The sequence below is a fragment of the Haliotis rubra genome, unplaced genomic scaffold, assembly GCF_003918875.1.
Source record: "Haliotis rubra isolate DU_JTF1 unplaced genomic scaffold, ASM391887v1 Scf188, whole genome shotgun sequence".
In the NCBI taxonomy this organism is placed as follows: Eukaryota; Metazoa; Mollusca; class Gastropoda; order Lepetellida; family Haliotidae; genus Haliotis; species Haliotis rubra.
In genome coordinates this window covers 181,682-207,500 of record NW_025765869.1, presented here as the reverse complement: position 1 = coordinate 207,500, position 25,819 = coordinate 181,682, and the positions used below count along the sequence as shown (strand labels likewise).

Sequence of the window (25,819 nt, the reverse complement as noted above, 5' to 3'; positions counted from 1 at the left end):
ATTACCCCTCAATGCACTTTGAGGCCTATTTGGGGAACTATAAACCATTATGTTTTCTTTTACAGCATAAGCTTTATTCCTAAAAGGCACAATTTTTTATTGCTCCTTGTTTACTTGCAATGTTCACCCGGTGTGGGGTAACCTAGTGCTAAAACCGTTTGCTCGTCTTTCTCACACATACTACTATTCACTTAGGCTATTAGGCATGTAACTGAAGAGCAATATTAAGGTGTTTGCCTTATCAGAGAATTGGTCAGAGAATTTAAGTCAAAACTGGAACTTAAACACAGAAGATACTCCTACAGCAAGCCAGTAGAAAATTGTCAGTTTCCATTCAGCTGTATTATGGTAATCATCAAATCAGGTGGGGCGGTGGGGTAGCCTAGTGGTTAAAGCATTTGCTCGTCATGCCTACTCCTCCCGGGTTTTATTCCCCAATGGGCACAATGTGTGAAGCTCATTTCAGGTGTCCCCAGCCGTGATATTGTTGGAATATTGCTAAAATCGGCGTAAAACATCCTCACTCACTTACTAAAAGAACAACATCATCCATGACACTAAACATAGATTATATAATGTATTACTCCTTACGTTCAGAATGTTGTTCTGGTAATGGAAATGCATGTTGAAGTTTAGATTCAAATATACTCCATCAACTGATGGCTTTAGTGGTTCGGTGTCCAGAGAGATACAGTATTTAATCATTAGATTATGGCGACCAAGCAGTTATACAGTATGCTTACCGCCAATAATGTTTACCACAACCAATACAGTGGACAGTCATTTCATCAACTGATGGCTTTAGTGGTTCGGTGTCCAGAGAGATACAGTATTTAATCATTAGATTATGGCGACCAAGCAGTTATACAGTCTGCTTATCGCCCATAATGTTTACCACAACCAATACAGTGGACAGTCATGCACTTCAACAAGAATAAGAATAAGCAGTCACAAACATGTGAGTATAAATGGATGTAGGAAGGTAGAGCTCCTTTTGTTTAAAACAAGGTATTGTGTAGATAACCATTCGCTGATGTTTCACTGAAGTCCCCAGTCCGAGGTCAGGAACACATGCAGGTCTGATATCACTGCGTACAAGTGAATAGTAACAAGCTATAGGCGTGTGTGTCATAATCTCTCTACATTGTATAGATTACATATGGTTATTAGTCTTTTAACTGTATAATATATCAAGTATTGTTATCCTGTAACAGATGTGAGGATTAAGCATACAGGTATCGACGCTGCCCCATCAAGGCCAGTGCCAACTCTCCACATCAAGGCACCCATCATACCACTTCCTTTGTCTGGGCATCTAGTTTAGTCTTATCAGTGTGCACAGCTTGTGGAAGAAAAAGTCATTGGGATTTTATTGATTTGTCACTGTTTAAAATATTGACATCTGCATACCAGATAAACATGACATTGAGCGTTCTGCACTGCAGCGTCCGGAACACAACAGAACACTGCTCGGTGTGTTGGCATAAGTCCCGTATGGCGACATATGGAAGATCTTGTGACTGGAACCTACCAGCTGAATCACTGAGCAAGCTGTCTGTAGCGAGATGACTTCTTTTCTCACCTCCCCACGGAAGAAAGGTGTCGTATTTTGGTCACAGTACCAGACGTTTCTACTCATGACCTATATATTCCCCTTCTAAGTCATAGACACGTCACTTGGTGCTCATGGCATTCATAGAAGAAACTGAATCATTTGTCTGGCAGTACTACGATGTGTAGCTAATACCCAAGGTGGAGGTAGTTCCTGGAATTAAATCATCCTCCAACACACACGTCTCGTCACGTCTGCTTGTCATCGATTCCCCGCCAATTTGAACATCGTTCACTGGTGGGCACTTCGCGATACACGCACGATAACAGATCGATCAGGTCAAGTTAACGCTGTATCAGTTATCTCCCTTTATATCACTGTTCAAGGTCGGGTATTTGGTACCATGTTCACCCCTCGGTATGAAGGCCAGCGGGTATTTCCCATCTATTGTATTCTTATTTGATTACCGTAAAGAATCCGTGTACGTTATTCACAATAGTTATGTGGAAGTTATTTAACAGCACTGCGCTTACTGCCCTTGTCAGAGACACCATCGTTGTGAGACTGTGACGGCACCTATTCAAGTCAGTGCTGAATGGGGCATCTGGATCGATACGCGAAAGCTGCCATGCTACGAGTTGCTAGTACTACTCCTAATGTGCACGATCATATCTGTGTCGGAGTTCAGCATTTACCAACGCGGATATGACCCAGAAGAGTTTGTGGACATCCTCCGTTTCTGGTATGGAACATCAGCCCGCTCCAGGTCGGCGCAACGGACGTTTAAGGTAACCTCCATCACCGGTACGGGTCACACTTTTGTCTGGTATATCCTGTATCAGAATATTAATTAATGATGGTCTTGCCTGAACCAGGTTATGTGTTGTGCGACAGATGCGAAATGGCCGTGCAATCAACATGTCGGCTTCAGTTCACGCTTGTGGATGTCCATGTGAGCTTGTATGTAGGTAGCAGTGGTAATAATGGCTAACTGTTCGCGGAATGAGCACCATCACACCAGCACACCAGCACACCAGCGGAGTGTTTACCGCTATATATTTTATGTCAGGCGTCCAGAAGAATGTGCCTCGGTAGAAGGACTCCTAAATATTTAGTTTGGGGATAACGCTTACAAAGTGAAAAAAACCCCGTTTTTACTGTCAGTGTTGTGTGACATGGGATGTACTGTCAATGTTGTGTGATATGGGATATACTGTCAGTGTTGTGTGATATGGGATATACTGCTAGTGTTATGTGATATGGGATATACTGTCAGTGTTGTGTTATATGGGATGTACTGTCAATGTTGTGTGATATGGGATATACTGTCAGTGTTGTGTTATATGGGATATACTGTTAGTGTTGTGTTATATGGGATATGCTGTCAGTGTTGTGTTATATGGGATATACTGTCAGTGTTATGTGATATGGGATATACTGTCAGTGATGTGTGATATGGGATATACTGTCAGTGTTATGTGATATGGGATATACTGTCAGTGATGTGTGATATGGAATATACTGTCAGTGTTATGTGATATGGGATATACTGTCAGTGTTGTGTGATATGGAATATACTGTCAGTGTTGTGTGATATGGGATATACTGTCAGTGTTGTGTGATATGGGATATACTGTCAATGTTGTGTGATATGGAATATACTACCGTCAGTGTTATGTGATATGGGATATACTGTCAGTGTTGTGTGATATGGGAATATACTGTCAGTGTTGTGTGATATGGGATATACTGTCAGTGTTGTGTGATATGGGATATACTGTCAGTGTTGTGTGATATGGAATATACTGTCAGTGTTGTGTGATATGGGATATACTGTCAGTGTTGTGTGATATGGGATATACTGTCAATGTTGTGTGATATGGGATATACTGTCAGTGTTGTGTAATATGGGATATACTGTCAGTGTTGTGTGATATGGAATATACTGTCAGTGTTGTGTGATATGGAAATACTGTCAGTGTTGTGTAATATGGAATATACTGTCAGTGTTGTGTGATATGGGATATACTGTCAGTGTTGTGTGATATGGAATATACTGTCAGTGTTGTGTGATATGGGATATGCTGTCAGTGTTGTGTGATATGGAATATACTGTCAGTGTTGTGTGACATGGGATATACTGTCAGTGTTGTGTGATATGGGATATACTGTCAGTGTTGTGTAATATGGAATATACTGTCAGTGTTGTGTGATATGGGATATACTGTCAGTGTTGTGTGATATGGGATATGCTGTCAGTGTTGTGTGATGTGGAATATACTGTCAGTGTTGTGTGACATGGGATATACTGTCAGTGTTGTGTGATATGGGATATACCGTCAGCTTTGTGTAATATGGGATGTACTGTCAATGTTGTGTGATATGGCGAAATGCTGTCATTGTTGTGTGATATGGGATATACTGTCAGTGTTGTGTGATATAGAGATATACTGTTGTGTGTTGTGTGAAAGCTAACTGCGTCCTGACGTCATTGTTGAGGCAAGGTGGGACTAGTACACCACCTGTTACTAGATCAATTCTTTTTAGCGTCGGAATAAATATGGTTTGTATCGATTCAGTGTAGATTTATGCATATACTCGAACTTTATGCGTGGGCCACACTTCGACATGTCTAGCAGTTGTGTAAACTATTGGAGAAGATGTGAGGTATGTTTATTCTGTATGCTTTGTCATCAGATGCAACACATGGCGGCAATAAACATCGGAAAATGTTAACTTAAGCTTTATTCCGAAATGTTTAAGCACACTTATTATCACGTGCTTGTAGTTTGGACTCAGAGGTCCAACCATGGTGCGGTCGAGAATATGTAGATGGCACCATGGAAAATGACAATTCTTTGGAATAAGCCCGAATACAGCCTCAGACGTACAACAACCCTGATGTTGTCGTATTTAATATAACCAGCAAAAGTATCTACATCATCGAATTTACTGTCACTTTTGACACTTACACGATGGACAAATTCAAGAATATGCGGAAACCGCACGCGAAATGTCATGCTTGAATCCCAAGTAACAAGTCGTCCGGCTCCCCATTGTTCTTGGTGGTCAATGCCTTGGCTGACCAACGGAGAGTACCCTGGTTTGCACTCAGGAACACTACTGACACTCTGGGTGATGCAAAAGGCTACATTGCTTCCAGATTCCTGAGGAAAGTACACTGGGAGAAGTTCCATTCGCTGTCTGGGTTGGGTGTAGAGGGGGCAAGGACCCGGAGTTGATGAAGAAAGAAAGAAAATATTCAGTCTTTATTCGTGTCAGTACTCGAAGTATTGTTTGTAATTGTTTTATCGTATTTGGACAATCAAACACTCCCCTAAACGCCAACTTGTTCCAACAGGTAACCCAGTCTCAGTGAACTAGACGTCTTCAGGATATAATGCCTGGCGCAGGGGACGTAACTCCGACAGACTCGATCACTCAACAGTCAGTAGATATTTCTTCCTCCTCTTGGATGGACCGGTGTTGCGACTGTAACTTGTGGATTAAGTACAGTCTGTTTGTTATCAACTTTCTAGTATGGGTAAGTAAGTCTAGAATGGCCATTTGGTAATAACAAATAACACAGAAATACAAAACCAAAATTGAAACTAAATTATGAGGAATTGGTATTTGGTGGGATGGGGATTAATGACCAGCCCTAAATCATATTCAGATTTATAAAATGTCCTCCTCATCCGAAAATTCCGATGGCTTTGAGATGATACCTAGGATGTACCTATGTTGCTTATGATTCGGGGTTCCATTGTGAAACAAGACTGAGTAAATGCTGCAGTGATTAGCCAACATATGAGGCCAGTTTGATCTTAGTGAAGCGGTAGCGCCGACATTTCTTCTGAGTTGCATATTTTGAGCGGCAAAAAAGCTGTGTGGGTTCGAATCCTTTTTTCGGCCTGATTATAATGTTGCGAGCACCTTGCCCTTGCTGGTAGTCAACTTTCACCTCCTGCAGGTATTTCTTCGGATGTTCAGCCCACATGAAGGTGACATGCCGTTGTATTACTTAAATGCTTGTTACAAATGACCAATATCATCCATGGTTTCAGACGGCCGGCTGTGTGATGCTTGGCATCGGAATCTGGGCACGTCTCCAGAAGAAAGGTCTGACCTTCTTCGATCACGTGATCACTGACCCTGCCTACATGTTGATAGTGGTTGGGTCAGTGATGTTCTTCATCAGCATATTCGGATGTATCGGAGCTCTCAGGGAAAACATCTGTCTGTTGCGAACTGTGAGTGCTGCATGATCTGTTCCTCGTGTTGGTGTTGGTATTGGTGTGGTGCTGGTGTTAGGAAACTCGCTTCTAATAGGTCGTGGTTCTGTAAAGAAATGGGAACCCTAGTTAGACGTATATTGACTGCACGTGACTTGTGTTCTAGTAGAGTATTTTCGCATGTATGTTGGTGGAGTTCTTTTATGTTGTTGCCTGCACTGTATTTTGAATTTGTAACTCAGTGATATTAACTGACTTGTGCTTCATCCGTTGTCCCACACTAGACAATGACCAGTAGGTCTTGTTCCGTTGTCCCACACTACACAATGACCAGCAGATCTTCTTCCGTTGTCCCACACTACACAATGACCAGTAGGTCTTGTTCCGTTGTCCCACACTACACAATGACCAGTAGATCTTGTTCCGTTGTCCCACACTACACAATGACCAGCAGATCTTGTTCCGTTGTCCCACACTACACAATGACCAGTAGATCTTGTTCCGTTGTCCCACACTACACAATGACCAGTAGATCTTGTTCCGTTGTCCCACACTACACAATGACCAGTAGATCTTGTTCCGTTGTCCCACACTACACAATGTTTCCAGTAGATCCAGTTGTCCCACACTACAATGACAGCTTCCGTTGTCCCACACTACACAATGACCAGCATCTTCTTCCGTTGTCCCACACTACACAATGACCAGCAGATCTTCTTCCGTTGTCCCACACTACACAATGACCAGTAGATCTTGTTCCGTTGTCAATGACCAGTCCCAGGTCTTGTTCCGTTGTCCCACAATGACCAGTAGATCTTGTTCCGTTGTCCCACAATGACCAGTGAGATCTCTTCCGTTGTCCCACACTACACAATGACCAGTAGATCTTGTTCCGTTGTCCCACACTACACAATGACCAGTAGATCTTGTTCCGTTGTCCCACACTACACAATGACCAGTAGATCTTGTTCCGTTGTCCCACACTACACAATGACCAGTAGATCTTGTTCCGTTGTCCCACACTACACAATGACCAGTAGATCTTGTTCCCACACTTGTCCCACACTATACAATGACCAGTAGATCTTGTTCCGTTGTCCCACACTACACAATGACCAGTAGATCTTGTTCCGTTGTCCCACACTACACAATGACCAGTAGATCTTGTTCCGTTGTCCCACACTACACAATGACCAGTAGATCTTCTTCCGTTGTCCCACACTACACAATGACCAGCAGATCTTGTTCCGTTGTTCCACACTATACAATGACCAGTAGATCTTGTTCCGTTGTCCCACACTACACAATGACCAGCAGATCTTCTTCCGTTGTCCCACACTACACAATGACCAGTAGATCTTGTTCCGTTGTCCCACACTACACAATGACCAGTAGATCTTGTTCCGTTGTCCCACACTACACAATGACCAGTAGATCTTCGTTCCGTTGTCCCACACTAATGACAATGACCAGTAGATCTTGTTCCGTTGTCCCACACTACTACAATGACCAGTAGATCTTGTTCCGTTGTCCCACACTACACAATGACCAGTAGATCTTGTTCCGTTGTCCCACACTACACAATGACCAGTAGATCTTGTTCCGTTGTCCCACACTACACAATGACCAGCAGATCTTCTTCCGTTGTCCCACACTACACAATGACCAGTAGATCTTGTTCCGTTGTCCCACACTACACAATGACCAGCAGATCTTGTTCCGTTTTCCCACACTATACAATGACCAGTAGGTCTTCTTCCGTTGTCCCACACTACAATGACCAGTAGATCTTCTTCCGTTGTCCCACACTACACAATACACAATGACCAGTAGATCTTCTTCCGTTGTCCCACACTACACAATGACCAGTAGGTCTTGTTCCGTTGTCCCACACTATACAATGTCCAGTAGGTCTTCTTCCGTTGTCCCACACAACACAATGACCATCAGATCTTGTTCCGTTGTCCCACACTACACAATGACCAGTAGGTCTTGTTCCGTTGTCCCACACTACACAATGACCAGTAGATCTTGTTCCGTTGTCCCACACTACACAATGACCAGTAGATCTTCTTCCGTTGTCCCACACTACACAATGACCAGTAGATCTTGTCCCACACTACACAATGACCAGTCTTGTTCCGTTGTCCCACACTACACAATGACCAGTAGATCTTGTTCCGTTGACCAGTACACTTGTTCCGTTTTCCCACACTACCCAATGACCAGTAGATCTTGTTCCGTTGTCCCACACTACACAATGACCAGTAGATCTTGTTCCGTTTTCCCACACTACCCAATGACCAGTAGGTCTTGTTCTGTTGTCCCACACTACACAATGACCAGCAGATCTTGTTCCGTTGTCCCACAATATACAATGACCAGCAGATCTTGTTCCGTTGTCCCACACTACACAATGACCAGTAGATCTTGTTCCGTTGTCCCGCACTACACAATGACCAGCAGGTCTTCTTCCGTTGTCCCACACTATACAATGACCAGTAGATCTTGTTCCTTTGTTCCACACTATACAATGACCAGGAGATCTTGTTCCGTTGTCCCACAGTACACAATGACCAGCAGGTCTTGTTCCGTTGTCCCACACTATACAATGACCAGTAGGTCTTGTTCCGTTGTCCCACACTACACAATGACCAGTAGATCTTGTTTGGTTGTCCCACACTACTATGACTAAAATATCCTGATGTTGTTATTTCACAGTACATACTGACCATTGTGGTGGTGTTCGTGGTCCAAATGGTGGCCGGTATCCTGGCCTTCGTCCTGATGGACAAAGTTGAAAAAGCCATGATGGACTACATGCAGCACGCCATAACCCACTACGGCGATAACGACGACATCAGGGACGCCATCGACTTCCTACAGAAACAGGTAAATCTTTCATAAGATACTTCATAGGTTGGTCATTATATTTACATTAAATTTGCTATTTGAAAATAATCTTTTTGACTAAAGGAGACTACGACAAATAAAAGTTACTGTTTCTTCAATGTATTTAAGGCCCGTGAAGATCTGGGTTAGAACTGGTCTTCAGCAACCCATGCTTGCCGGAAGACTAACGGGATCGGGTGGTCAGGCTTGCTGACTTGGTTGACACATGTCATCGTAGCCCAATTGCGTAGATTGAATTTCATGCTGTTAATCACTGGATTGTCTGCTCCAGACTCGATTGTGTACAGACCGCCGCTTGAATAATGCTGAGTGCGGCGTTAGACAACAATCAACCAATGTATTTAAACGATCCGTGATATGTTATATCCCTAGCTCCTACCATGTTCGCAGTGTGGGCCCTGTATTGATAATAATTTAACATAAACTGTTTAAGGATGTTGTCCAATTTAGCTGTGAGATGCAAATCTACGTGAACATTGCCATGTTACCTGTTTCTAACATGTTGATGTGTATTTGCAGTTCTACTGCTGCGGGGCCGCAAGCTACTCCGACTGGGAAGTGAACGTGTACTACAACTGTTCCTCGGCGGCCGTGTCTCGTTGTGGAGTGCCAAGGTCCTGCTGCAGGGTGCCCACGTCCGCCCAGTGTGGCTTCGGTGTCCGCAAGTATCTGGTCAGTATATAATGCAGTCCCCACATATGGTGACAGTCAAGTTCAAGATACAAGCACAATTAAGCCCAGGGCTTTTATTTGGGAATTGCACGTACTGTATGGACATTAATTTTTAAGAACAGTTGAACCAAAGACAAGTCTTTTTTAAGTCAAGGGGAACTGTTACTACATCTTTCTACAGGAATAGTCTGAAACAAATACAACATGTTCACAGCTAGCTGGTATTCAAGATCAGTCAGCTGCAATGGTTTGCTCATCTAACGTTTTCAAAAGTCAGAACCTTTATCACAGTCATTGATATGGCCTGTCTCTGGAGTGAATCCTGTACACATGGGATCTTCTGATTGCACTGTGAACGTTGTAAATACCGATGTTCCGAAGTGCTATCTGCTTCACTCGCAGAAATAAAATAATAATCTTAAATTCTGCCCAGGGTTGGAAAAATTCGAGATTTGGGTCTTAACTGTATGACATCCCAGTAAGTCGATGGTTATGAACACGAGAAAACACAAACACGTTCACCTCAGGTAGTTGCTTAATGAATAACCTGTTCATCATTTATCTGTATCCCTAATAATTACCAACTATGTGCCTTAAACTTACTTATTTGACGGATATAAACTTATCGTCTCCAACGTTTGAATGTTGATAAGATGGTGCGTGCCTGGAACATCAATGTGTATTTACAGGACACATACGCGGAGCAACTAGTCTTCACACAAGGCTGCATAGGGTCGCTCATGTTTGCATTCAAGGATAACCTCATCGTCATTGGCCTCATAGCCCTCTGTGTCGGCTTCCTCGAGGTAAAGTAGAATATTTGTATTGGTTGTGTTGCTGTGTAGACTTGTTGGAGGTAGAATACATGTATTTGTATTGATGTTTTGATATATGGACTTGGAAGAGGTAAAGTGGAATATTTGTAGTGAAGTTTTGGATATATATATAGAAGAGGTAAAGTGGTATACACACATTGATATGTTGTTGTTGTTGGGGCCAGTAAGAAGTAAAACATATAGTATGACCAGAAATTATTGAGAATTTTAGGAATATGTTTAATTGGATTTCTAGTATAAACAACCTTGACCAGCTATCAAGTGCTTGGTTTCATTCAAGAGAGACAACTCTGTTAATCCTTTTTCATTAGTTTGTGAAGAGTTATCCCCCTTTTTTTACTTGCTAGCAGGCGGCATTTTCAGTGATCCTCAGTATGGATGATTTAGAGAAGAGGAAGTTGATTTTAGAGTATTATAACAAGGACATCAGATCAGCTAAAGTGCTTTCAAGTAGAACAGGCATCCCTTTGTCCACTGTTTATCGTGTTTTGAAAAATATTTCAAATGGATATGGCATTGAGCACCAGGGAGGCGCAGGTAGGCCCAGAAAATTGACTGTCGGTGACAGGAGGCGGCTTGGTATTATTGTTTCTAAAAACAAACGAAGGAGTTTAGAAAACTTAAGGCTGGATATGAACTGGTGCTTACAGCATAGAAATTTTAACTGGGACAAAGTGATTTTCTCAGATGAAAGTTCTGTGTGGCTGTTTCCTAATACACTGAAATTCTGGACCAAACAAACTGAAAAACCTTTGTATCAGCGCCCAAAGTACAGTCCGAAATTTAACGTGTGGGGTGGCATATCTGTGTTAGGGGCAACACCCCTCTGTGTATTTGAAGGGAATATGAACAGTGAGCGGTACACAGATATTCTCGAGGGACATATTTACTTCCATCATCTGCTCACGTGTTCTATGGAAATGTTTGGATTTTCCAGCAGAACAACGACCCAAAACATCGATCAAAGCATTCACAGGCCTGGTTTCGGACCCAAAATGTGACATTATTAGATTGGCCAAGCTATAGCCCTGACCTAAATCTAATAGAAAATGTTTGGGAACTTATGAAGGAAAGTGTCAATAAGAAAAATCTGACAAATATTGCTGAAATGAAAGAAGAGGTGGTCCGATATTGGGACAGCATGGACCACGACTTTCTAACTTCTTTAATCAGTAGTATGCTCCGCCGCATTGAAGCCTGCATTGCTGCCCATGGTGACTTGACAAAATACTAACTGTTCACCTGTCTTTGAATCTGGAGTTATGTTCTGCTAATATTCACATTTAATACGTGAGTAATGAGTGAAAAAAATTAAAAAATTACAATCTCTAAGTTCCCAATAATTTCTGGTTGTACATTTACTGATGTGTTTTCATGTGGCTGGTTTGGTGAGGATTAATTGATATATAATGTCTGATCTTAAATAATTAATTACTTATGTCTATTTCCTGCAGTGCCTGTAAAAATTGAAGGTTGGTCTCTGTTTTGATATCATCACTTGTTCGTTGCAGTTATTTTCAATGTTGCTGGCTCACAACATGGTGCGGTACATCTTCATTGATCAGAAAATGTTCGAGTAGCAATAACAACAGCATCTCATGCAATATTCACATTCACTCGCAATACATGTGAATAGCCATCAACTACCTCTTCATAAGAGACAGAGATGGCCTCAGTGGGGTTAACAAAATTTGAACATCTTCCCAATCGACCCTGGAGTAGACGCACGACACCATCATCAGCACTTCGGTATTTCCAGTGTCGAAGTGTAAAGCTCACGCAGTGCAAAAACAGGCAGCATGACGTTCGTGAAGACAGTGAACAAGATGGTGATCTCCAGCACAATGGAACGAACAGTAAGCAAGGATCTAACAAAGACAAGACGGTTATTATGCAGTGTTGCTATGCTGCAGAAGATAGCCAGAAGACATACAGACAAACCTTCAGCGTCAACAGTTTCCCATACACTTGAATGTATGGTGAACTCTGCCAGTAATTACCATGTGAACCTGAATATATATTTGTTTTCTACACCATTCCCTCATTATCAGAAGACATGCAGTACCCTTGTTCCTTCTACAGATCTGTATCAGTGGTTCAAACAGAACTGGTCCTGTTTAATCGGTCATTATTATTACAAAATAGTCAACGTGTTTATGAACGTTCCAGGCTTGTGCTGGAAGGAAGAGTGGATGGTCACAAAGAGAGGAAAACAACCCTGACGGGGAAATAGGCGAACAGAATGAAAGTGGTTTGTGCAAGTTGGTCCAGATCCAGCACTATCTGATCTTGCAGATGGAGAGATATGTCGCACAACTGGACTCTCTACATTTGTGTTTTTTTGAGTATTTACGGATTAGTTCATGTTGATGGTTCCCATAATTCTAATACATTTGACGATCCCTGAACCATCAAACAACACTTTACAGTGTGTTTAACATGTCGGGGGCTCGCTGTACGTACTCATAAAGCCAAGCTGAAGGACAACAAGTTGGAAAGTAGCGGATCCTGGTTTAGTCGGTTTGTGAAATACTGCTATATTCTTATTATGCGGATGTGTGTGCACGGTACGGCTTACATTTTATATTAATAGTTATTACACATTAATCCGTTTTCGTTGAATGTCAGTAGTAATGATATAAACGGATGTATTTCAACCGAGGAGCAAAAGAAACACTACCTGTCAGCTGGGTTTATCATGTGTATAATGTTCAGGTGCAATTATTCTTAAGTTAGCAATAATGCATGTACAATAATGAACGGTATTCGCGACACTCAATGAACCCTTCCGTACGTTTTTTTTGGTAAAAAAATGCATTCTTATAAAACTTGTTAAGAATTACGAACACACAACTGATGATGGATATCTTAAGAAATCCCTGAAATTCCTTGCTACAAAATGGTTGTAAATGAATGTATTAACCCGGTCTTCAATGAACCATTTGTTTTACTCAATATGGCCGATGTACAGGTTACCTTTTACAACGTTTGAATTAGTATTGGGTAGACAGCATTTTCACTTGATTTCCTATTACAAAGAAATAATCGGTATGTTTTCTTTTGCCCCTCTGTGCATTTTGTATGAAGTTTGGTTTGGGTATTGCGTCTCAGATTATGCAACATGTAGGTTTATAACAACCAAATACACGTTTAATATATGTCACCGTCGCGGGGATATTACCAAACGATGCATCTGAAGCTAGTGGCTGCATTCATAGTCGTTCATGCTGCAATAGGCAACACCGTCTATGTTTTATTGGACTCATCAGTAACAGCTGTATCAACATCGTCTCCTGACATCATCTACATCCTACATCATTGTGGAACAAATCAGCGAGTGAGACTGTTGTAAACACAGGTGGCAGTAACACATGTGATAGACAGTACGGGGAAACGTAACCAATAGAAATGTTTATATATCTACATATTGTAATTCTGTATTTATTTAGCACTCTTGACTGGTTCATTGCGGCAAATACGATATTAACAGCCTGCTATATTTATAACCGCTTCACAGTCTTTGTGCATATTATTTGTTTATGGATTTCTGCGTGCAATACTGAGATGCGACCATCCTTCAAGCCGTGTATGCACCTCAACGTAGTGTTTACGTATGTTTCAATAATATATTCTCCTCGTGTGGCCCTATGATGATATATCAAACATTTATGCCTTGACATTGTTTCTAGATTTCAAAAGAAATACAGTCACATTGGGTAACCGTATAAGGTGCAATATTTCCTATTGGTGTGCGATATATATAAAATGTGAATATATTTGTAAATATATGATAATAACATTATTAATGTAAAACATTGACCTGCCTTTTCTCACCTGATATGTACATATATTCTTTCTGAGATCGGTGTTTACAGATCAGTGTTTACTACTGGTCTGATGTTTACGGTTTACCTGCTTGTTTCTTTCGATTTAAGATATGATTTGGTGTCAAAACGTCATCTAAATATTTTTAAAATATTTTTTGTTGTTGAAATTGTTGATACAATAAATATTCTTAAATTAATTGTTGACATTTGAATCATTGGTAATCTGTGGGACTGTTCTGTTTGCAAAATGCATGTTCGACTCACATTACTTACACGATGCTTGTTTTTCATAGAGTGGCACATTTCAAATAATATTTCGTTTGTAAATAAATTTGTCTAGAGAAATCAGATAAGTCACCGAGATAAGTAAGACTTGAAACAGTTTCTTAATATATATAACTGAATGGAGAAATGTTGAACCCACATGTATGCTCAGCCTCCGTGTTGATACATAACTGAGTGGATTGAGTTTCACTCAGCAATATTCCAGCTATATGGCGGCGGTCTGTAAATAATCGAGTCTGGACCAGACAATCCAGTGATCAACAGCATGAGCTGTCGATCTGTTCAATGGGGATACGATGACATGTGTCAACCTAGTCAGCGACCCTGACCACCCGATCCCGTTAGTCACCGCTAGTCACCTCTTACGACAAGCATGGGTTACTGAAGCCGTGTTGATACATGTAGGCTGCGGTGACGTAAACTGATAAAAGTTACCAGATTATTGATTTGAATTACATTAAGACTGACAACATACAGGAACACAAAGTTAATCAAACACGAGAAACAGAAAATATTAAAACAAAGTAAGTTAAAAAAAGATATGAGTGAGTGAGTTTAGTTTTACGCCGCTTTTAGCAATATTCAAGCAATATCACGGCGGGGGACACCAGAATAGGGCTTCACACATTGTACCCATGTGGGGAATCAAACCCGGGTCGTCGGCGTGACTAGCGAACGTTTTAACCACTAGACTACCCCACCGCCCCCAACAGATATGAAACGCAATGTTATTTATCTGCCTAATGAAGAAGAACATTTTGTTTATCATTTAAACTTGTTAACACAGAATAAACACAGAAAGTCGACAACTTGTTTAAGTGGCATTTAGAAGGTGGTGTGATGAACAACAAGGAGAGTTCTATGGATATACACCATCTTTAATATGATATTAGCGACGTTTCGGTGTAGCTACTAACTATTTGCTTGATAACGGTGTTAGTAGCTACACCGAAACGTCGCTCATATATTAAAGAAGGTGTATATCCATAGAACTCTCCTTGTTGTACAGAAAGTCGAGTAAACAAATGATACGTTTCGATTCAAAATGCGTCATCTGTGGAAACTGTACACGTCAATCGTTCCTCGTGGAATATACTAAGAGCTATTGTCAGGGAAAGGCTTGAAGTGAAAGTTGGGTTCAGATGAACACTCTAGGACGGATTTATAACTGAGGAATTTAACCACGGCATTGGTGCACCAAGGCTGTTAGTACTGGGACAAACATACTGGCAGGTCTGAGAGCTGCAGTACTGATGTGTATACAGAGACTATGTTCCTCTTATGAAATCCCATTGCATGCTCATGGGTAGGGAACTATAACAGTAGTTCACAGATAAGGCACAGCATTGTCACTTTGAGAACCTTACTAAGTACTTTCAAGACGATGTATTTGCCGCTAAAGTTAGCTGGGGATGACTTCATCCCATCGTCCGTCTGCAGAATGTCAAGCGATGAATACTTTGGTGGATTGTTAATTCTCGTTCGATTACCTGTAGACTCCTAGATCCTAGAGTATAAATTAAGAAAGGAAGACTCAAGTCTTCGATAATAATGTTCTACATTACGTGCAGTTAAGCTTGTTCTGTACATAAGATAACATGATTTCTGGGACTAACGTATGACATGTATTGCACCAGTATCTCGGCACTTCCGACATACATTGGCATTCGCATTCCTCTTGTAATTGTTGGAAACTGTTGGAATTTAGAAACACTGTGATACTATTATAGTTTAGACGCCTCAGCAGGAACTGTCACCGGAATGCGTGGCTTGTCGGAGTTACTTCCCTTAGATCACTGAGTCTTCTTGAGCGCTAAAAGTGTACTACATAAAATATTCCTCCTTGTATGTTGCTCTTCATCTGAAGTGTACAGTTACGAACTTGTAAACTAAAACACCATGGATACATTGTAATATGGGCGTAAAAAGGGTACCTATTATTAACGACATTCCTTTGTGCTGAGGGGTCATCTGCACAGTTGAAAACAAATCACGTATTTGGGATTACACTGAGCTGGATTCTAGTGCGTTCAGGACGCGGGCACCAGTACAAGCAGATCGAGGTACATGTACATATGTTCATATTTCAAACGTCCAAACATTTACAGTACACTGATTCTTTTAAAGCAATCATGTTACTTTTAAAAAATCCTTAATGACTGGTAATTTAATTTAATTTTTATTTTATTAATGGAGAGTGTAGTTTTCACCCATTCCGATGTAAAATAGACAAAACGGTAGTGATGTCATCTGTGGAGAGGTGAATCAAACAAGGTTGACCCTTGACATGATCTCTTATTTGTACTTGTGGTTGCTTCGATCTGTCGTTATTCCACGTCTTCCACGACCACGTCATATTGTCAACAAACCTTGAAACCATGAAATTTTCCTTTTTGATATTCTGTGATCATGTACAAGATCTGAGTGAATTTCCAGACCTACCCAAGCCAATTACTTGTGCTACTGCCACGAGGTGTCTCGCCAGGCTGGCTATGTGCAATGTTACAGAACTGTCTCAGTTGTCTCACGTCTATGTCTAATGACAAACCTATGGCCGCATGTCCTTTGCTGCAGTTTCCCGAAATAGTGTTTTTCCGCTGTGTAAATTCAATCGGGAATCGTATTGCTGCTGACCACTTCAAACGCAGTACCCTTCTTTTAATTAGTATGTTTCCATGTGTGTTTGCACGTTCGTCAATAGCCTTGGTGTAGATGAAAGGGTTTACTGGCTAGTTCGGCGTCAGCAGTCGTGTTGTTCACTGGATATATTTTCATCAACTGTGATCATTTCATTTAGGGCCTCATTCTGTAAACTTGTGTGAATACGAATCTCAATTAGCAGACATTGGTAGCATGCTGGTTTCCTGGAAGTAATATTGTTTACGCTGTGTACAACACGACCTCAGATACAATTTGTAGCATTATTTCAACATTGCACAAAACAATAACCTAAACTGAAGATGGCGTTGTAATTATTACATATGGCGACGCCAGATGTATACAAGCATTGGAGTTGTATTAGAGTTAATATGAAACCTGCAACTTCGTCTTAAAAGAGAGATCAGATTAAATCTCTCTGAAATGTATTATACAAAAAGAACATTCTTTATGGACGGTTGATGGGAATGTTTCTCCCGAGGTCTTCACCGCGAGACTGTATGTTACTCCTGGGTTGTATGTTTCTCCCGCTGTGTTCACCACGAGACTGTATGTTACTCCTGGGTTGAATGTTTCTCCAGAGGTGTTCACCACGAGACTGTATGCTACTCCTGGGTTGAATGTTTCTCCCGCTGTGTTCACCACGAGACTGTATGTTACTCCTGGGTTGAATGTTTCTCCCGAGGTCTTCACCGCGAGACTGTATGCTAGACCTGGGTTGTATGTTTCTCCCGAGGTGTTCACCGCGAGACTGTATGTTACTCCTGGGTTGAATGTTTCTCCCGAGGTGTTCACCACGAGACTGTATGTTACTCCTGGGTTGAATGTTTCTCCCGAGGTCTTCACCACGAGACTGTATGTTACTCCTGGGTTGAATGTTTCTCCTCCTGGGTCTTCACCACGAGACTGTATGTTACTCCTGGGTTGAATGTTTCTCCCGAGGTCTTCACCACGAGACTGTATGTTACTCCTGGGTTGAATGTTTCTCCCGAGGTCTTCACCACGAGACTGTATGTTACTCCTGGGTTGAATGTTTCTCCCGAGGTGTTCACCACGAGACTGTATGTTACTCCTGGGTTGAATGTTTCTCCCGAGGTGTTCACCACGAGACTGTATGTTACTCCTGGGTTGAATGTTTCTCCCGAGGTGTTCACCACGAGACTGTATGTTACTCCTGGGTTGAATGTTTCTCCCGAGGTGTTCACCACGAGACTGTATGTTACTCCTGGGTTGAATGTTTCTCCCGAGGTGTTCACCACGAGACTGTATGCTACTCCTGGGTTGAATGTTGAATGTATGTTACTCCTGGGTTGAATGTTTCACCGAGAGTTCTGTATGTTACTCCTGGGTTGAATGTTTCTCCCGAGGTGTTCACCACGAGACTGTATGTTACTCCTGGGTTGAATGTTTCTCCCGAGGTGTTCACCACGAGACTGTATGTTACTCCTGGGTTGAATGTTTCTCCCGAGGTGTTCACCACGAGACTGTATGTTACTCCTGGGTTGAATGTTTCTCCCGAGGTGTTCACCACGAGACTGTATGTTACTCCTGGGTTGAATGTTTCTCCTGATGTGATCACCCTGTCACTATATGTTTCTCCTTATGTGATCACCCTGTCACAGTATGATTCTCCTGATGTGATCACCCTGTCACTTTTTGTCCTCCTGATGTGATCACCCTGTCACTGCATGTTTCTTCTGGTGTGATCACCCTGCCACTGTTTGTTTCTCCTGATGTGATCACCCTGTCACTGTATGTTTCTCCTGATGTGATCACCCTGTCACGGCATGTTTGTCATGATGTGATCACCCTGTCAATGTATGTTTCTCCTGATGTGATCACCCTGTCACTGTATTTTCTCCTGATGTGATCACCCTGTCACTGTATGTTGATCCTGATGTGATCACCCTGTCACAACATGTTTCCCCTGATGTGATCACCCTGTCACAGTACGTTTCTCCTAAAATGATCACCCTGTCACTCTAGTTTGTCCTGATGTGAGCACCCTGTCACAGTATGTTTGTCCTGATGTGATCACCCTGTCACTGTATGTTTCTCCTGATGTGATCACCCTGTCACTGTATGTTTCTCCTGATGTGATCACCCAGTGACAGTATGTTTCTCCTGATGTGATCACCCTGTCACAGTATGTTTCTTCTGATGTGATCACCCTCTCACAGTAGGTTTCTCCTGAAGTGATCACCCTGTCACTGTATATTTCTCCTGATGTGGTCACGCTGTCACTGTATATTTCTCCTGATGTGATCACCCTGTTGATGTAGGTTTCTAGTGAAGTGGTCACCCTGTCACTTTATGTTTCTCCTGATGTGATCACCCTGTCACTGTATGTTTCTCCTGAAGTGGTCACCCTGTCACTGTATGTTTCTCCTGATGTGATCACCCTGTCACTGTATGTTTCTCCTGATGTGATCATGTTTTCACCCTGTCACTGTATGTGTCTCCTGATGTGATCACCCTGTCACTGCATGTTTCTCCTGATTTTATCACCCTGTCATTGTATGTTTCTTCTGGTGTGAGCACCCTGTCACTGTATGTTTCTCCTGATGTGATCACCCTGTCACTGTATGTTTCTCCTGATGTGATCACCCAGTCACAGTATGATCACCCTGTCACTGTATGTTTCTCTTTATGTGATCACCCTCTCATTGTATGTTTCTCCTGATGTGATCACCCAGTCACAGTATGATCACCCTGTCACTGTATGTTTCTCCGGATGTGATCACCCTCTCATTGTATGTTTCTCCTGATGTGATCACGCTGTCACTGTATGTTTCTCCTGATGTGATCACCCTGTCACTGTATGTTTCTCCTGATGTGATCACCCTGTCACTGTATTTTTCCCCTGATGTGATCACACTGTCACTGTATATTTCTCCTGGTGTTATCACCCTGTCACTGTATATTTCTCCTGATGTGTCACCCTGTCACTGTATGTTTCTCCTGATGTGATCACCCTGTCACTGTATGTTTCTCCTGATGTGATCACCCTGTCACTGTATTTTTCCCCTGATGTGATCACACTGTCACTGTATATTTCTCCTGGTGTTATCACCCTGTCACTGTATATTTCTCCTGGTGTTATCACCCTGTCACTGTATGTTTCTCCTGATGTGATCACCCTGTTTCGGCATGTTTGTCCTAAGGGGATCACCCTGTGACAATATGTTTCTCCTGGTTGTATCACCCTGTCACAGTATGTTTCTCCTGATGTGATCACCCTGTCACTGTATGTTTCTCCTGATGTGATCACCCTGTCACTGTATGTTTCTCCTGATGTGATCACCCTTTCACAGTATGTTTCTCCTGATGTTATCACCCTGCCACTGTATGTTTCTCCTAAGGTGATCACCCTGTCACGATATGTTTCTCCTGATGTGATCACCCTGTCACTGTATGTTTCTCATGAATTTGATCACCCTGTCACAATTTATTTCTCCTAAGGTGATCACCCCGTCGTAATATGTTTCTCCTGATGTGATCACCCTGTCACAATATGTTTCTCCAGAAGTGACTCGGTTTACAGTAAGAGTAGGTTTGTCCTACTTTTCACAGTGTGGACCACTTACTTACTGACTTACATGGCGTTGAGTGGTTATTTCTTATTTAACTATTTGTGCATCTCCGGAGATTACAATAAGCATTCTTGAAGCATCAATAGTTAATTTGCTTCAGGATAGAGTCATGAAACAAGATGAGTTATGAGTTCCCGGAGACAGAATTGTTAAAATGGGATACGGCTACAGTAGTGTATTTGTACATTTGACTGTTTGTCTGATATCGATGAGTCATTATTTTCTGAAACTGCTTGAACGGCCCCCAAATATCATTACTGGCGCTGAAACTTTATTCGTTAGTAAAAGGTGTAATTAGTAAATCCTGTACAAAAGAAAGATTACACCAAACACCCCCAAGCTACACAGACATCCAATCTAATCTGCATAATGCCATAGAAATATAAATAGACTTATGAAGTCGTTTAGTTTCAGACACGCACAACTATTTGATTGAAGAAGGAGAAGCAGAGCCTGAACGGCTTCCAATTAAGACAGCCGCATGGCCTAACCTGCCCAACAAAGGGAACCTTTCAAGCGATATCATACAAGTGTACCAGTTTCCGTTTCATGTGAAATCAGCTTGTGTCTGCTGCCATAAGAACCCCTGTCAGCCGTCAAGTAGAGTCTAGACGCTATGTTAATACACTATACCATCTTAGTCATTTCTACTACACAGATCACAGACTCAAGTGAGATAGTAATTAGGCAGACAACAGAAAGTCTAAATCCCTTCCCACATAAGTAAGTCACTTACTGTATTTAGACAGCCAAATGTTTGTCTGTCGCCACGCTCGACATGTCTGTGATGATTTCAAAGTGAGATTAATATTGTAATGGGAGGATGTCTGCGTGATAGGAAACTTGCATTGACAGGAAACCGGCAGCAAAAAAAGTAATTTGAAGCAATTTGGCAAGTTCTTCCTTCCCACAAATAGAGCAGGTCGGATGTGATAAGGAATTCGTCCAGACCATCCATTGTCTTGCAGATGTCCCAGTTAAGGTTAAACACGTTCGATGTTTGGATGTATCCTTTGCAGAAACATAGCTAAAGTAGTGTCGGAAATAGAAAACAACCTGTTTTTCCACACTAATATCTACAATTTATGTAGTTAATATGTGAAAGTGTGAAATATCTGTTAAACTAAGTTCGGCCTAACTACAGTTTCAGTTAATCTTTTGCCTATTACATATTCTTTAAACATTCTGAAATATCTGACTGACAAATTTCATTAAATATCTTTTAAAGTAAACATATAAAACTGGCTATTATTAAAAATGTCACTACCATTATTGTGTCACTACCATAACAAATAATGCCAATGTCCATACCATAACATTATCAATTTCCTTATTTAATTAAAATTGATTTATGTGTTTATGCCTGGATTTGGGAGATCAAGTATGTTTGGTAGTAGAGCTTCAAGTAAGCATAATACAATTCATTTTCTCATTTTGAATTTTTTTGCTACATATTACTATATATTTGCAAATCAGAATTGAAAGGAATATTTTGGCTTGTTGTTCCCTTTTAAGCAATAAAGAGAAAATTTCGAAATTCATTATCCATGTTATATTGTAAAACTACATGTTTTAATATACATGTACATTAAATGTAGGTTAAGCTTGCATACCTGGCTAAGCGACCTTATTTTCATCTATAGTCTGATCTATTGTTTTCAGCAGCTATCCTTTTTTCGTTTTAGCGCGCGCGATTTTACGAGTAAACATGCTTTTCTAGATATTCTATTACGCATCCCACTAAACGCCCAGTTAGGCCGATGTGGGTTATTTCGACATATGCAATTGTGAAAATTGTAGGGATATATAGTAACAGCCTAAGAACAGTTTTTTTTGTATTTCCAACAGTACTTTAGAAGTTCTAAATATTGACACCATATTAAGGCAGAGGAACAATGTCAGCTGATAACACTCAGTAAATAAATGTTGTCACATGTCATCATATGTTACGCAAGGTTTGGAATTTCAAACTGATAAGCACCCTCCTACCTCGCGCGTTAAAATGATTTTCTCTCACAAAGGGCTTGTCTGCAACAGACTTGATAAGCCTAACGCTTTGTTCTGCAGCCTCGTGGCACTTGTCAGCTTGCTCTAATATATACTTATAAACAAAATGAACCTGCCATGAAAACGTAGTTACGAGGCGTACAACGATATTCCCAAATGCCTACTGTTTTGGGTTAAACAATTACACTCTCCACAGATATGTTGGTGTTTCCGACACTGTGTAAGACGAATCAATGTTTCAATATCGATACGGTGGGTGTTGTTAACATCTTCTCAAGTTACGCACTGACGTTTTTGATTACGGCAACGATATGGCCTCTGTACAACACTAAGGTGCAATAAAGGAACACAATCGCCACTATCGACAATAATCTGAGAAACATAACTACGTCATGGGTTGAAGTCCTCGCATAAAATGTGGGGAACGCATTGGGCCTTGATTGCGTGAGTATAGACATGTATATGATGAATTACGACAAAGACTCGCTGGTAACGGAACATAGAGAAATGAAAGTAGCTATTATAGACTTAGAGGCACGCAATATGAAGGACAGCCTGTTATTTCGTGGATTAGCTGAGAAGCCGAAAATGCCAAAGACATCATTTAAGGAGTGAAAAGAGACGAAAACAAGTATGGACAAAGGTGATAGACATTGCAAGAGTACATAGACTGGATACAAAGACTCCTGACATGCTATGATCGATTGTTGTAAACTATGAGCACAGACAAAATGATAAGTTCCCGCATGTATTTGTAGAGAGGAGACCAGGACCAATTCCAAAACTACAGGCAGGGAGAGCTGGAGGTGGCGGGGGATTGGGGGTGTTGGCACCAAAGCCACTGCTCATTTCAATAAGGAGGTATTTTCTTGGGGACGATTTCAGCTGTTAAGATTCACACAAATTTTAACAATCCGTTGTATGTCACTGCTCTAAGCAGCTGCCCCAAGAACTTTCACAGTGGTGGATTACTCTTCAGGGGTGGACGAAGAATGTCACACACACGGCTGCTGTTAGTGACGTTGTTGCAGACGACAGCAATGTCATCAAAACAGAATCACTCGAGAGACAGAGAAAAGAAACGGTCTGTCACGCAACTATACTCTTCCGCATAGATTATATTGATATATGAAATATCGACCGGCGCCTGTTCGGGAACCGAACGATTTGGTTTACATCGGAAGGATACCGTCCGGGTATCAGGGGATGACCGGCCGATTCCCGCCAGATGACTGGTCAGTCACAAGGCGATTTTAGCCTTCCATTTCTCCAGTGACTGGAAGGGTATCTTCCGATCATCCTTGGCTTTGTGACTACTGCACCTATGTAACCCCGATGCGGGCGAAAACCTGTCGCACGTTGTAACATCGGGGAAACCCGTCCTGCGGCCTTTGAAAAATTAGGTACATGTGACCAAGGCATAAATGAGAAAAATATCGTTATGCCGCGACTCATAGGAGAGGGGTTGGGGGAGATATCCTACATGTAGAGCTCTAACTTTGCTGTCAGAGGGAGTTATTCCAAGAAAGATAACACCAGGCCTCACAGAGTCCATGCCTCTATTCAGTATTTTCAGAATGACAAACTTACAGTGTTCCCATGACCTTCCAAATCGCCCAAACTCAACCCCATCGAGAATTTGTGGGATGACCTCGGCCGACGCGTACGTGAACATCAGCCGGCGCCCCAGACGTTAGATCAACTGTCGCGGGCATTGCAAGAGGAAAGGGCCAGAATTCAAAGATTTTTTCAGCCCTTGCTGAGACGGTGTAGAGCAGTTTTGGTGGCTCAGGGTGACAGACATTGAAGACAACGACCAGCTGGGAATGAACGCCTTTAATCATTGGGCTTTTTATAAGTTATAGATGTTAACAGACATTTGATCTTTTATACTGGGAAATTTGGCTCACTTTGAAGTTAGCAGAATAAATTCGTGAAAAGACACATATGCGTTCCTTTCTGGGGAGAGTGTACATACAGACAGTATTATCAACTGTGCTATCCTTAAAAAATTGTTGCCAAACTTCTTAATCTAAATTTTATTAAGATAAGTAATAGCCTTAACGTTATTTTACGGAAACAGGGACACCTGACATGGACGCAACAGACCTTTCAGACTGTTGTCTACATGAACAAGAGAAAATGCAGATCTGGTGAAAAATATTTGCAGTTCACCAGAATCTGTATGTTGAAATACGTGAAACTGATTCTGGGTCTAATAGTTATAGGTTCGAACTGATATCACTATGTACGCAAGTTTGCTGTTGTAACTGTCCGCCTTGTTACTGTACTGGAAAGCAGCAAATTCACGTGTAATTGGGCTAGGGCTGTGACTCTATCAACTGCTTTTCAGATGTAGATGGTAGTTTTAGAATTGTTTATCAATGATAAAACATGCGTATATATTGATGATTTCGTGAGTGCTGTCATTAAAAGCTGTGACTGAGTGGGTCAGATGGCTGACTTTTTGTGCTGGCGATTAGGTGCCTGAGTCTGAGGGTGTGGGTTCGAAAATATATTCCCAAATGTAACATGGGTTACACTATGATTTAAGATACAAGTGTTTTGCATCAGGTTGTAGATAAACTTTGACAACGTGACAGGCACACACACTTGTTGAAAGCATCCATGTGTAATGTAGACAAACTGCCTTCATAAGCGATATGACAATTACATTAAACATACTTTGTACAATACTGCTGAACACTTTCCAAACCAAAAACGATTTGTTTGAAAGAAACGCAACCGTCGTCATAAAAAGGATAAACGGTACCTGCCCTTGTTTGATAAAAATTGCCAAAAGCGCGAAAACTTAATCAAAAGAGAAAATGTCAATATGGGCGATTTAAGAGCAAAACAATAAACACAGTTTCGTTTGGACGAGTTGGTACTTGTATATTCAACTCTACAAAAGTAAAAATAAATCATATAAGAAATATCTCAAAAATCCCTTCCTACGAGAACAGAGACTGTCCGAAAACTGTCTGGAAACTAGTAAAATATTTTGATTTAGGAAGAGCTGAAGATGACCTAGATATAGAAAGGCTTATGTATATTTCAAGAGATGAAAGTCTCGATGGAAATGATAGTTTATTGTTCTATATCTGTCAAGCATTTCTCTCAGGACAATATTAGACAGCTAGGTTTCTGAAGCTTAAGTGTTAGCAGCAATGGGTGATGCCAAAGATAACAAAGTCTGTAGTATGGATGGTACATAATTATAATGATTATCTCAAAGTGT

At 41.4% G+C, this 25,819-nt stretch overlaps 1 protein-coding gene across 3 annotated transcripts; it reads left to right on the top strand.

Moving 5' to 3' along the window:
* Nucleotides 1–2,251: 2,251 nt before the first annotated feature.
* LOC124274122 (tetraspanin-33-like) lies at nucleotides 2,252–14,232 on the top strand. Of its 3 annotated transcripts, none has more exons than XM_046709437.1 (7): nucleotides 2,252–2,340; nucleotides 4,914–5,096; nucleotides 5,620–5,805; nucleotides 8,509–8,679; nucleotides 9,220–9,372; nucleotides 10,062–10,178; nucleotides 11,720–14,232. In XM_046709437.1, the coding sequence occupies exons 2-7, from the start codon at nucleotides 4,953–4,955 to the stop codon at nucleotides 11,786–11,788; spliced, it is 840 nt and encodes a 279-aa protein (XP_046565393.1). In that variant the 5' UTR covers nucleotides 2,252–2,340; nucleotides 4,914–4,952; the 3' UTR covers nucleotides 11,789–14,232. The 3 variants fall into 3 exon arrangements, with proteins under 3 accessions (XP_046565393.1, XP_046565394.1, XP_046565395.1); XM_046709438.1 differs by having other exon boundaries at nucleotides 2,276–2,356; XM_046709439.1 differs by lacking the exon at nucleotides 2,252–2,340 and adding an exon at nucleotides 4,134–4,219.
* The last annotated feature ends 11,587 nt before the right edge of the window (nucleotides 14,233–25,819 follow it).